The sequence below is a fragment of the Molossus molossus genome, unplaced genomic scaffold (genome assembly GCF_014108415.1).
Source record: "Molossus molossus isolate mMolMol1 unplaced genomic scaffold, mMolMol1.p scaffold_m16_p_12, whole genome shotgun sequence".
NCBI lineage: Eukaryota > Metazoa > Chordata > Mammalia > Chiroptera > Molossidae > Molossus > Molossus molossus.
The window spans coordinates 71,868,877-71,881,940 of record NW_023425347.1 but is presented as its reverse complement, the minus strand read 5'-3'; the positions used below and the strand labels follow the sequence as shown (position 1 = coordinate 71,881,940).

Below are 13,064 nucleotides of genomic sequence, written 5' to 3'. Positions count from 1 at the left end.
ATGACCGTGTTCCCAGCACTGCAGTCCTGCCATGGAGATAGACTGTAGCTTTCACCCCTTAAATTTATCCATTCTCACCCTGGCCAGTTTGGCTCAGTGGTTAGAGTGCTGGCCCACAGACCAGAGAGGTCCGGGTTCAGTTCCCGCTAAGGGCATGTACCTTGGTTGTGGTTTGCCCCGGGCCCTGTTGGGGTCGTGTGGGTGGCAACCACTTGATGTGTCTCTCTCACATTGATGTTTCTCCCTCCCTCTCTCCTTCCCATTCTATCTGAAGATAAATGCAAAAATGTCCTCAGGTGAGGATTTAAAAAAAAAAAAAAATTATCCATTCTCCCCATTTGGTTGGTGGGAGTGGCAAAAGACTGCACTCTCAAGTCCAAATGCTGAAAGTCTAGGCTGGGTGGTGTATGTATTACTGCCTTCACACTGTGTTTAATCAGCCTCCAGGGCAGATTCCCAAACCCTTTTTTTTTTTTTTTTTTAGTTTGGAGAGAGAGGAAGGGAGAGGGAGAGAGGAACCTCGACTGGTTGCCTCCTGCATGCCCCACACAGAATTTGGCCCACAACCTGGGCATGTGCCCTGACTAGGAATCAAACTGGCAACCTCTTGGTGCAGGGGTCCATGCTCAATCACTGAGCTACACCGGTGGGCTAAACCCTTATCTTTACCTCACCACATAGCATGCCGATTAAGTTTTAAACAATTGTAACTTCACAAATTATAAATATATTATCATTGTAAACAAGAAAATTGAACATTTCAGATCAAAAGTGCCCAACCCACACACTTTGATCTCTCTTTCAAAGTAAGGTGATCAGGATAGGGCATATACTAAATATCTTATGTATGACTCAAATTGTAATCCTTGAGCTCCATTTCACATCTAATAAATCAGAAACATTGGGAGTGGTACCTGGAACTTTTTAATAAGCCCTTCAGCAATGCTGATGCTCCTGCAAGCCTGAGAACTTGCCTGGCCCCCCAATGCCGATGAAATTAACTGCACCTGGGCTGTAGTCCTCTGCGCCTCGTCCCATGTATCCTTCCAGCTTCACCTCCCCAAACAATCCGTCCTACCTTCTCCCGCCAAAGTGGACACATTCCCAGCCTTGGCTCAGGCCCTTACCACCATCTTCCTCGTTCATCTTCCTCGCCCCTAAATGCTCCGGCTCCGAGCACAAAAAGTGCTGCTCTAACAGGGTGCGGGACTGGCACTGCCCAGGAAGTGAGCAGTGAGGGGCGAGAGGCGGAAGGGGGGTGGGGGCGGCGGGGAGGTGGGTGTCAGGCCTGAGGGCAGCCTAGGCCCCGGCTGTCTCTGTTCAGGGCTCCCAGGCCTAACCCCGAGGACCCGCCACCTCCTCGATGCAGTCCGCGGCCTCGGTGTCGCCGCCCTCCTCCGCCTGGGAGCGCAGCGGACGAGGGGTCCGGGGAGGTCCTCGTGCGCAGCCGAAGTTCCGGAGACTGACGGCGGGGGAGGGTGCTCCTGCGCCCAGGACGCGGCTGAGCAGTGGGGTCTGCGCGGCGGGCACCGGCCGAGCCAACCCAGGGGCCACCTCCACCTGCAGGCTCTGCTCCGGGTCGTCGCTCATGCTGCGGGCGGGAGGACCCACGAGTGAGCTTCCGCGCAAGCGGTGGGATGGACTGGCCTGGTTCCAGAAGCGGGTGGGAGGGACCAAGTCCTTGGCCCCGCAGACAGTGGGCGGGGACTTGGAGCCTGCGTGCTGGGGACACTCACCGGAGGTTGAAAGTGGAGCCCCGGAAGGAAGGCCTCAGCGACTCAGCCATCGTAGCCACAGTGTAGGGCGGTTGCACCGAGTCTTCGCCCCAGTACAGGTCCTTCTCGGCGGGGGGCAGATTCTGGTACATGTCATCCACAGATAGCAGGGACACCTGGGGTGGGCAGCAAGTCATAAAAACCCTCCTCCCCTCCACACGGGGGGCTCTGCCCCCAGACCACTGCTCACCTGCAAGTTGCGGTCAATGAGCTGGTTGGTTTCAAAGTCATCATCATCCTCACCAAACGGGTTGATGATCTGTTCAGCTACCTGAGGTTGTAAGACAGTGGTTTCTGCCCCATTCTCTGTCCCCAAAGTGACTCTGGGTTCATGTCTCTACAGAGCATGCTGGCATGACCACCCGGAGTGCCCACCTTGAGCCAGCCAGCATAGAAGAAGAACTGCAGCAGAGTGGTGAGAGGCACATACATGTCCAGGTCCCCCAACACTGGCCCTGGCTCCAGAGATTCCTGAGGTTTGGCAGCGCCTGCCTCTGGCTCCACAAACTGGCGGCCAACCAAGGAAAGGGCAAAGAAGGAGTATACTGCTATGGTCACCACCTGGAGAAGGGCAAGTCTAGCTGAATGGGACAGGGAGAAATGCTGTCCCTGTCCCTAAGGGCTTGATGAAGAGGGGAGTGTGGAGGTCTGACAAGCGATGAAAACATGTAGCAAGATGAGGCAGCACCAGAGAATGGGGCCATCTTAGTGGGTGTCCAGGGAGACTTTGAGGATGAACCCTTAGCTGTTCAGTGTCTCACTAGACTGAACTGCCCCAGGGCAGGTACCATCTCTAATTCTTCTCAGTGTCTCTCACACAGCGCAGGACATACAGTAGGCACCGGGACTGGGGAGGTAAGAGGTAGTTACTTGGGTGTAGACAAGAGGGATGCTGATCCAGTCATAGTGAAACAGCATGCTGCACTTGGCTCGGTACTTGTTCAGCTCCTGGTGGTACAGCAGGAAGAGAAGTCAGTGAAGGTGAGGAATGAAGAATGGGCCAGGTCTGGAGGCTCATTCTGTTCTCAGAGGTGTTACCAGGCTGGAGCGCCTGTGATGAGAAGCAAGTTGGCAAAGTAATTGTAAGCACAGAACCTGGAGCCAGAATGGCTGAGTAGAACCCCAGCTTCCCTAATTATTTGTGTGACTTGGGCAAATTTCTTTTCTATTCTATGCTTCAGTTTCCTCATCTACGAAATGGGGATGGTAATAATAGTACCTATATCAAGGATTGTGAGGGTTAAATGAGTTAGTATAAATACAGGGCTTCCAAAACGTATAGTATGTGCCCAGCCATTGTGGCTTAGTGGATTGAGTGTCATCCCATGGACTGTGAGGTCCTGGTTCGATTTCTAGTCAGGGCACATGCCCAGGTTGCGTGCTCGATCCCCAGTGGGGTGCATGCAGGAAGTAGCCGATTGATGTTTCTCACATCAATGTTTCTATCTCTTCCTCTCTCTCTAAAAAAAATCAATAAAACCATATATATTTTTTCTAAATGTATAGTACGTAGTTGGCACGATGAAAGTGTTAAGTACTAAAATTATTATTCCAGTTTGCAAAGCTCGGGAAGGATGGCAGATGGGCCTGGTCCTAGGCTAACTCACTTCCAGGAGCAGGCAGAGTGCAATGTCATCACGGATTCGCCCGTCCCTCCGGGCCTGGGCCGCCAGGTTGGTGAACCAGACGCAGGGGACCCAGTACTTGTTGAAGTCAGATTTCAGGCTCTCAAACTTTTTCCTTTCTTCCTGAGACATGAAACCTGCAGAGATAAAGTGAGTGGAGCACAGACTCTGCCTCTAAAAGCTGGGACCCCGGGGCCCTGGAGCTTCCCTCGGGGGTCAGACCTCCCCTCCCAGGAGGCACATGAGGCACCTGCATCCACCACGTGCTCCATGGTGGGGAAGCGCTTGAGCACCCGGGTGCTGACTGAGCGCAGCACTAGCACTGACGCCAGGTTGGCATAGCGGACAAGGGTGCGGCGCAGCAGGCGGCCATGCTGGTCCAGGCCGTGCACGCTGGCCGAGATGACGCACATCAGCTGGTCTGGCAGTGGGATGCTTGTATACTGGGCCCACCAGCGGTTCACCACCAATGTCACATAGAAACCTGGTTGCCACCAAGGGTAGCAGGGATGGGATGGAAAGATGGAAGGCCTGGGAGTCAGCATGTCCTGCCCTCAGCCAGAGTGCCTGGTCCAGGGCAGGTTGAACCAAGGCAGAGGAAGGGACACATTTGGCTCCGGAGCCCTGCCTTCTGTCAAGAGGACAACCTCTTCCTCTGGGCCCAACCTGATGTACTAGACTGAGCTGGGAGGAAGAAATGCAGCCCTCCTCAGGCAGAGAAGTGGTGGTTCCAGGCCAGGTAATGGTTAACTCTGAGCCCTGCTTCCCGTGAGGGTGGGAATGGGGTGTCATCTCTCTTTAGCTCTCCTCCAGTACCCAGAGGTTGGCGATGCCAGCCAGCAGGTGGCTTGGGCCTTGTTTGGAATGAGGGTCCAGCAAGTGATAAGTAATAGGCAGGGCCTAGCCCTCTGGAAATCTGGACCCGGCATGCAGCTGCCATGTCTTCTGAGCCTGCTCTGGTTGACCTCCAGGCTGCACTGCTGGGGTAATTCTGACCCTCAGAGCTATCAACCCAACCCAAACGTCAGGGGAGACAGTGAGGAGGATACCAGGGAGAACTGGAAGGAGTCTTACCCAGGACAAAGGACAAGGGGATGAGGTCCGCAGAGCGGTTGCAGTATCGGGCCACCTGAGCATACACGTGCCTCTGCTCCGGGGTCAGCAGCAGCCTGGGGAAGGTCCAGTGTAGGCCTGAGTTAGAAGGAGGTGGGCAGCCTAGTCCCCCTCAGACCAGCCCTGAGACCCCACCCTCGCACCGGTAGGTGATGCTGAGCAGAGCATAAAGGACGGCGAAGAGTAGGAACTCCTTGTAAAGAAGCTTGTAGATGCTTCCTCTCCAGCGGAGAAGCAGCCCAGAGAAGCCTCCAAAGCGGGCCTCCGCCACTTTGAGGGTGTATGAAACGGTCATGGCGCTGGGGGCCTACGGTAGGAGGTCACAAGAGCTGTCCCCAGAGCTGTCCCTTTTTCCCAGCAAGCTGTCTTAGCTTGCCTTATCACCAAGTTTAGTTCCCCAGGCAACCTTCCTTCAACTCTGGTCATACACACCCCAGCCTTTACCCTGTATCAGTAGACAAAGTGGGAAGAAGCTGCAGAGCAGACCAAACACAACCCCATCCCCTCCCTCCAGAACTCAGCAGTGCAGGGGTCATGCCAGGGTGGGGTGGGACAAAGAGAGCTGAGATCTAGGCCCTCTCATACAGGCTCCTCTTCTACTTGCAGATCTTGAACCAACCGCTGAAGACAGGAATTCAACTCTAGCCCAGACCCACTACTATCCCTTGGGGTCTTGCTCTCAAAGCTGATAGTTGGTCTCCTGAGGCCCAGGACATTCTCATCCCCACCCCACACCTGCCTACCTGCTCTGGGCAGCAGCTGGCGTTGAGGAAGGAGAACTGGGCTAGGCTTCTCCCCACACACATTTAAGTACCTCCTGGGTCCATTAAGTTTGACTAGACTGAGGTTATCATTGATGGATTGAGACTGTCACCCCGCTTCCCCTCACCCTGGGAACTGGACATGTCTCCCTACCACTGCAGGGCTGGGCTGGCCTTTGAGTGGCAAAAGTGCTATTGGCATTGACCCTACAGCTCACACAGATGACATCATGACCTTGAAGTCAGGATGACAGGGATTACTCTCCCATGCTGTTCCAGGTGAGAAAACAGATGCATGATAAATTGTTACAATTATAACAGCTGCTGATCGCAGAGCACTGACTGAGTGACAGGCACTGTGCCAAAGGTCCCACTATACCATCCTCTCCTAGAATTGTCATTGCAACCCTAGGAGGTAGGAATCATCCCCATTTCACAGATGAGGCTCCAAGAAATAAATGAGTTGCCTAAGATCATACAGCTGGGATGTGCTGGAGGCAGGATTCAAAGTTGTAGTTGATGGACTTCAACGGCTGGAATTGGCCCACCTGGGCCTAAACAAGGGCTGGTACCCTGGGATCACGGTCCTGTCACTAGTCACATTGCCAAGCCTCTAGTCCAGGCTCTGGGGGGAACCTAGCCTGGCCCTTCCCCATTCCCATTTCACAGGGCTGCTGAGGCCACAGATCTGGGACTCAGGCCTAGAGATGTCCAGCCTGTGTCCAGCATTCTGACCCCTAGGGGTGCCCAGGATCCTGAGTGGCATTTCCACTTCTGGGTTTCAATTTGTCTTTCAAACAGAGGACATAATACCTCAGCCACCAGGTCAATTGTCCATCCAGTGCCAGTGTCACCCACAGAAACCCAGGAGTGGTGGTCCCGCTTCTGACTTATCCTGGGGAGTTCTTCCCCCACACTGTGAGCTGGTTCCCACCCACAAGTGTTTCCTAAAGCATGGGAGCAAGAACCCAAGTTTGGGAGTCAGAAAACCTGGGTTTAAATTCTAGCTCTCCATAACCTTGTACAAATTACCTAATCTCTCCGAATCTCAGTTTCCTCCTCTGCAGAAGAGGATCAGTACACCTTCCTCACAGGGCAATTGGGAGTATTCAAAGAAAGGATGCCCAGATGGAGCCTGGAGCACTGTGGGTATTTAGCCTGGGGCTGCTATTACCTTGAAAAGCCAAATATGTTCCCTTTTGTTTCTACCTACTGGTTCACTGTTGCATCCTAGAACCAGGCAATCCTTCAGAGATGAAGAGACAGAACTTTCCCCTGATGCCTCACCAGCATGTCCTCAAGCCAGACAGTGCCAGGGCTTGGCTTTTAAGCTGGATACGCAAGGCCCTCTGAGATGCCCTCATCTCATCTTTACCCTGCATCACCAGCCTCTACCCAGCTCCTTTTCACTGTTCCTTCACTGTCCAGCTCAGAGCATCCTCTGAGAAGCCTGCCATAATCTTCTCCCAGGTCACTCCTCAAAACCCTCTAGGTTTCCTCTCTCCTCTTGCAGCAGATAATCATACTGGTCTGTGATCTGTTTACAGGGAGAGCTCCACTCTGGCCCATGAGACCCTTGAGGACAGCATTGGATCTGATTCATCTTGATAAAGCTGGAGAGGATTTGAGCACAGGCAGGCTTTTCTTTTTTTTTGGTTCCTTTTAATCTGAAAGACATCTGGTTCACCTCCCTCTTTTTCTTTCTTTTTTTTTTTAATCCTCACCCAAGGACATTTTTCCATTTTTTGCACAGATAGAGTGGGAGGGAGAAAACGGAAGAGAGAGAGAGAGAGGGAAACATCGACGTGAAAGGGACACATCGAGTGGCTGCCACCCGCACGACCAACCGGGGACAAACTGCAACCGAGGTACATGCCCTTAGCGGGAACCGAACCCGGGTCTCTCCGGACCGCAGGCGGACGCTCTAACCGCTGAGCCAAACCGGCCAGGGTTCACCTCCCTCTTTTTCTTCTTCTTCTTTTTTTTTTTTTATCCTCACCCAAGGACATTTTTGCATTCATCCTCAGGTAGAGTGGGAGGGAAAGAGGGAGGAAGAGAGAGAGAGAGAAACATCGATGTGAGAGAGACACATGGAGTGGTTGCCACCCACATGGCCCTGGTTGGGGCTGGGGACAAACTGTAACTGAGGCACGTGCCCTTAGTGGGAACCGAACCCAGGATTCTCCGGTCCACAGGCCGATGCTCTAACCACTGAGCCAAATTGTTTTTCATAAACAATTTCTTGGGTGAAGAAGGTCTAGAAACCTACTCATGGCCTGACACTTTATGTTCTCCTTCCAGAGCCCAGGTTCAGCGCGAGGAGAGAACAGGACCGCTGTGTATGTGCGTCCATCTCAGAGGTCTGGAAGACCCATGACCTGACCCGGAGAGGACAGATACCAGCGCTGGGGCCTCTGGCCACCATGGCCATGCAGGCCTTTCCCAAGTTTTGATCTGTGGTTTTTTTGTTTTGTTTTGTTTTACTGATTTTAGAGAAAGAGGAAGGGAGAGAGAGAGAGAGAAACATTGATGAGCAAAAACATTGATTGGCCACCTCCTGCATGACCCCCACTGGGCACTGAGCCCACAATCTAAGCATGTGCCTGACTGAGAATCAGACCAGTAACCTCTTGGTGCATTGGTCGATGCTCAACCACTGAGCCACACCGGCTGGGCACTGTGGCTTTTCTAGAACATTCTAGGCTGCTTACCACTTAAAGAGTATCTTATACCTGGGAAGCCAGGCTCTGGACTGGAGGAGCTCAGGCCCTGAGGTCCTTGGTACTTCTCTCTGACTGTGGTCCTTGAAGGCAACCCAACTGGCTGCATTTCAGCCCTCCACCTCCATCCCCACCTGTGGCTCTAATATTTCTGCCTTCTACTAACTCTGGATTGCTGAGCTGTGAATTTCCCACAGGGTCACCAATAGGGGAACAGGACCTGAAGCCTCTGCCAGAGGAAGGGTTTGGTCCCCAGGCCCCATCCAGCCCCTCCCTCCTGAGTTTGCTTATTTCCCTTCCCAGCTGCTGACAGGTCCCTTTGGTTTATGGTCCAGGAGAGGGAAACACTCCACCTGTAAATCATCTGGTCCACCCTTCTTTATCGTCCTCTAGCTCTTGCCTCTCCTCTTGCCTGGCTTCCTCTCTTCTGGTCCTAACCACCAGTGTGGCCCTCTCCCTCCTCGCAGCCCAGAGCTGGGTTTATGGCTTGGCAGTTTACAGCACGGAGTCTGGAGCCAGACTGGAAACATTTTCAGATCCAGACTCCACCTTTGTAACTACCTTTGTAACCTTGGGCAAGCCATGGGACCTCTTTGTGCTTAATTTCCCCATGGGAAAATGGGAATGATAATACCTATCTCATAGAGTTGTAAATATCAAATGAATTAATACTTATAAAGTGCTCAGAATAGCAAAGCACTTGGTAAGTATGACATGCTACAGTAGCTATTAGCACCTCTCTTTTCTTGGTCCAGCTTTAGCAATTCTGCCTCTGCAACCACCAAGGACCGCCTGAGGTCTCTTTATGGCTGAATCCAACAGCCCCTCCTGAGTCCTAGCCTTACTTGGCATCTCTCATTCTTTTTTTTTTTATCCTCACCTGAGGACATTTTTCTTTTTTTTTTTTTTTTGTTCAGGTAGAGTGGGAGGGGGAGAGAGGAAGAGAGAGAGAAACATCGATGTGAAAGGGACACATCGAGTGGCTGCCACCCGCACGACCAACCAGGGCCGGGGACAAACTGCAACCGAGGTACGTGCCCTTAGCGGGAACCGAACCCGGGTCTCTCGGGACTGCAGGCTGACGCTCTAACCGCTGAGCCAAACCGGCCAGGGCGGCATCTCTCATTCTTGTAAGACTCCCTTAGCCTCTGTGACCTGATGCTGTCAAGAGATTTTTTTTTTTTAATCCTCACCCGAGGACATTTTTCCATTTTTTGTTCAGATAGAGTGGGAGGGAGAGGAAGAGAGAGAGAGAGAGAGAAACATCGATGTGAAAGGGACACATCGAGTAATTGCCACCCGCACAACCAACCAGGGCCGGGGACAAACTGCAACCGAGGTACGTGCCCTTAGCGGGAACCGAACCCGGGTCTCTCGGGACTGCAGGCTGACGCTCTAACCGCTGAGCCAAACTGGCCAGGGCAAGGAATTTTTTTTTTTTAAATGTATATAACACTGCCCAGCCAGTGTGGCTCTGTGGATTGAGTATCATCCTATGGACAGAGAGGTCCCGCCCGGTTCAATGCCTGGGTTGTGGGCTTGATCCCAGAAGGGGGCGTGCAGGAGGAGGCAGCCGATTGATGTTTCTCTCTCACATTGATGTTTCTGTCTCTCTCTCCCTTCCTTTCTTTCTAAAAAATCAATAAAAACATATTGGAACACTTCATTTATTTGTGTGACATTCTTGCTCAAGGGTCATGCTAATCTCTGTATAGTTCCAATTTTAGTATATGTGCTGCCAAAGCAAGCCCTCAGGAGATTCTTTTTTTCCTTGTTTTTTTGCCCATTTGTTTTTGTTTGTTTTGAATTTTAATTTTTTCCAAGAGATTCTTGACTGAGCTGTCAAGTGGGCATAGAGTGTGGACACGTGCTCACAAGCATCTGTGGGCCTGACAACATCCTCTGGGGATGGAGATTCAGAGAGCTCAGAAAAACCTCATCAGGGGCAAAGGTTGTGGGCGGAGAAAGGGCACTAGTAAGAGGGACATGGAGACAGAGTAGTGTAGGAGGGCAGATGCAAGGACAGAGAACCAGTGACCCCGAGAAAGCTCGGGCAAAGGCTAATAGTGGAGTCAGACATCTTGGGTTCAGATCTTGGCTCTGCCGCTTGGTAGCTAGCTATATGTGACCTTGGGCAAGAAGCTTAAACCCTTGAGTCTCAGTTTCCTCATCTGTGAAATGAGGACAACAATCATATCCACATGATAAGGTTACTGTGAGCAGTCAATAAGGTGAATGCTTAGCCCGGTGCCTGGCGCTTGGCAGGTGCATAGGCCCATTAATGGTGGCATGTGTTGCACTGAGGGAGGAGGCAGAGCAGGCTGCCAGGCCCTTCAGTTACAGCACCTGGGAGGATCGCCTCCTGGTGTCCTGGCTCCCAGAGGAGGGCTCTAGAACCTTGTTAACCTCCAAGGGGAGAAGACAGTGAAGGGTAACAGAATATGCCCAAATAATAAAATACCCCAAAATATGCCACTTTGGTATATTGATTACTTTGAGCTGTAGGCACTTGAAAAACAGAAAATGCAGGGAGAGGCTTTCCTTGAATTTCCCTTATCTGCCTAAAGACAGATCCTCCAAAAGGAACTCAATGGGCATAAATCCCCTTCCTAGGAGTTTCATATCACAGGAGAGGAGACTAAAAGTCTGTATCACATCCAGACAAACTTTGTCGCAAGTTATCCTGTCTCCCATAATTCTATTGTTTCATTCATCTTTACTAGAAATCACTTACTCTACCCTAAAAGGCTTACATTCCTCTTCCCCTTTCCCTATTAAAATGATCTTTAAACCTGAATTCTAAGCCACATGAGAGAGTTACTCATTTTCCCAGGGTATGTCCCATGTATACATAAGTTATACATCTTAATAAATTTCTGTTTGTTTTTCTTTTGTTAATCTGTTTTTTTGCTTGCATCTGAAAGCCTAAGATGGGTGAAGGAAGTTTTGACTCCTCTACAAAGTCCTAAGCCACAGTACCTTAGAATTGTGACTATATTTGGAGAAAAGACCTTTAAAGAGGTATGTATGCACGGCCAGTGTGGCTGAGTGGTTGAGCATCGACCCATGTACTAAGAGAGGTCACTGGTCGATTTCCAATCAGGGCACACGTCCAGACTGTGGGCCCGATCCCCAGTGGGGGGCGTGCAGAAAATGGCCAATTGATGTTCTCTCACTGATGTTTATATCTCTCTCTCCCTCTCCCTTCCTCTCTCTATAAAATCAATAAAGGAAAAAAAAAGAGATATGTAAATTAGCCCTGGCTGGTTTGGCTCAGCAGTTAGAGTGCCAGCCTGAGGACCAAAGAGTCACAGGTTCGATTCTGGTCAAGGACACGTGCCTTGGTTGCGGTTCGATGTTCCCCTCTCTCTCCCTCCCTCTCCTCCACTCTATCTGAAATTCAATGGAAAAATACCCTTGGGTGAGGATTGAAAAAAAAAAGAGGTATGTGAATTATGAAATGAGGCCTTTAGGTGGGCCCTAATCTGACCTGAGTGGTGCCTTTTTTTTTTATTATTAAAATGTCTATTCAGGTACCCTGTGCATTTTTAATGTTTTTTTTCTTTATTGATTTTTAGAGAGAGGAAGGAAGAGGGAGAGAGAGATAAAAACATCGATGAGAGAGAACATTGATTGGCCGCCTCCTGCATGCCTCCCACTGGGGATCAGGCCCACAACCTGGGCATGTGCCCTGACCGGGAATCGAACTGGTGACCTCTTGGTGCATGGGTCGACATTCAACCTCTGAGCCACACTGGCCGGGCCTGAGTGGTGCCTTTTAAATTTATTTATTTATTGATTTTAGAGAGAGAGGAAAACATCTATTTGTTGTTCTACTTATTTATGCATTCATTGCTGATTCTTTTTTCTTTTTTAAAATCCTCACCCAAGGATATTTTTCCATTTATCTTCAGATAGAGTGGGAGGGAGGGAGAGAGAAACATTAACATGAGAGGAACACATTGACTGGTTGCCTACCACACAACCCCGTCCAGGGTCGGGGATGAACTGCAACTGAGATACGTACCCTTGACCAGATCGAACCTGCAACTCTTTGGTCTGTGGGCCAATGCTCTAACCGCTGAGCCAAACCAACCAGGGCTCTTTTGTTTTTTAAATCCTCACCTAAGGATATGTTTCCATTGAACTTTATTTATTTATTTATTTTTATCCTCACACGAGAACATTTTTCCATTTTTTGTTCAGATAGAGTGAGAGGGAGAGAGAGAGAGAGAAAGAAACATCGACGTGAAAGGGACACATCGAGTGGCTGCCTCCGGCACAACCAACCAGGGCTAGGGACAAACTGCAACCAAGGTACATGCCCTTAGCGGAAACTAAACCCGGGTCTCTCTGGACCGCAGGCCTACACTCTAACCGCTGAGCCAAACCGGCTAGGGTTCCATTGAACTTTAGAGAGAGAGAAAAATCGATTGGTTGTCTCCCATACACTCTCTGACCAGGGATTAAGCCCACAACCTAGGTATGTGCCCTGACCAGAAATTGAACCCACAACCTTTTGGTGTATTGGATGATGCTCCAACAAACTGAGTCACCAGGCCAGGGCTCATTGATTAATTCTTGTATGGGCCCTGACTGGGGATTGAACCCTCAACCTTGGCTTATCAGGACACTCTAACCAACTGAGCTACCTGGCCTGGGCTCACTGACTGATGCCTTTATCAGAAGAAGAGATTAGGACATAAAGAAAAAGATCATGTTAAGTTAGAAGGACAAGCCCTGGCCAGTTTGGCTCAGCAGTTGGAACATCGGCCTGTGGACCAGAGAGTCCCGGTTCGGTTCCCACTAAGGGCACGTATCAAAAAAAAAAAAAAGTTAGAAGGACAAGACTGCATCTTCAGTCTATGAAGAAATAAACCTTATCAATACCTTGATCTTAAACGTCCAGCCTCCAGAACTGTAAGAAAACACATTTCTGTAATTTAAGGCATTTACTCTCTGGTATTTTGATATGGCAAACCCAGTAGACTAATATAAATACATTTTGCTTTATTTTCCAAAATAAAACTGCAATATCAAATATGCCTTTTCAAGGTATACATACTTCAG

At 50.4% G+C, this 13,064-nt stretch overlaps 1 protein-coding gene and 1 pseudogene across 1 annotated transcript; both read right to left on the bottom strand.

The window, feature by feature from the left end:
- Positions 1–579: 579 nt before the first annotated feature.
- On the bottom strand, positions 580–4,808 carry BEST4 (bestrophin 4). The gene is made up of 9 exons (XM_036256764.1): positions 4,657–4,808; positions 4,475–4,569; positions 3,651–3,884; positions 3,383–3,537; positions 2,646–2,723; positions 2,151–2,336; positions 1,966–2,046; positions 1,737–1,891; positions 580–1,591 (listed from the first exon to the last, which is right to left on the bottom strand). Exons 1-9 carry the CDS (start codon positions 4,806–4,808, stop codon positions 1,336–1,338), a joined length of 1,392 nt encoding a protein of 463 aa, XP_036112657.1. The 3' UTR covers positions 580–1,335.
- Positions 4,809–9,641: 4,833 nt separating this feature from the next.
- LOC118627334 lies at positions 9,642–9,741 on the bottom strand (annotated as a pseudogene).
- Between the last annotated feature and the right edge of the window lie 3,323 nt (positions 9,742–13,064).

Excerpts from the sequence above, each read along its gene's own strand:
- BEST4 (XM_036256764.1), bottom strand. The coding sequence starts at position 4,808 with ATGACCGTTTCATACACCCTCAAAGTGGCGGAGGCCCGCTTTGGAGGC. Across the intron at positions 4,570-4,656 it reads CTGCTCAGCATCACCTACCG|GCTGCTGCTGACCCCGGAGC; the intron begins GTGCGAGGGTGG and ends GACCTTCCCCAG. Across the intron at positions 2,047-2,150 it reads TCTATGCTGGCTGGCTCAAG|GTAGCTGAACAGATCATCAA; the intron begins GTGGGCACTCCG and ends TTACAACCTCAG.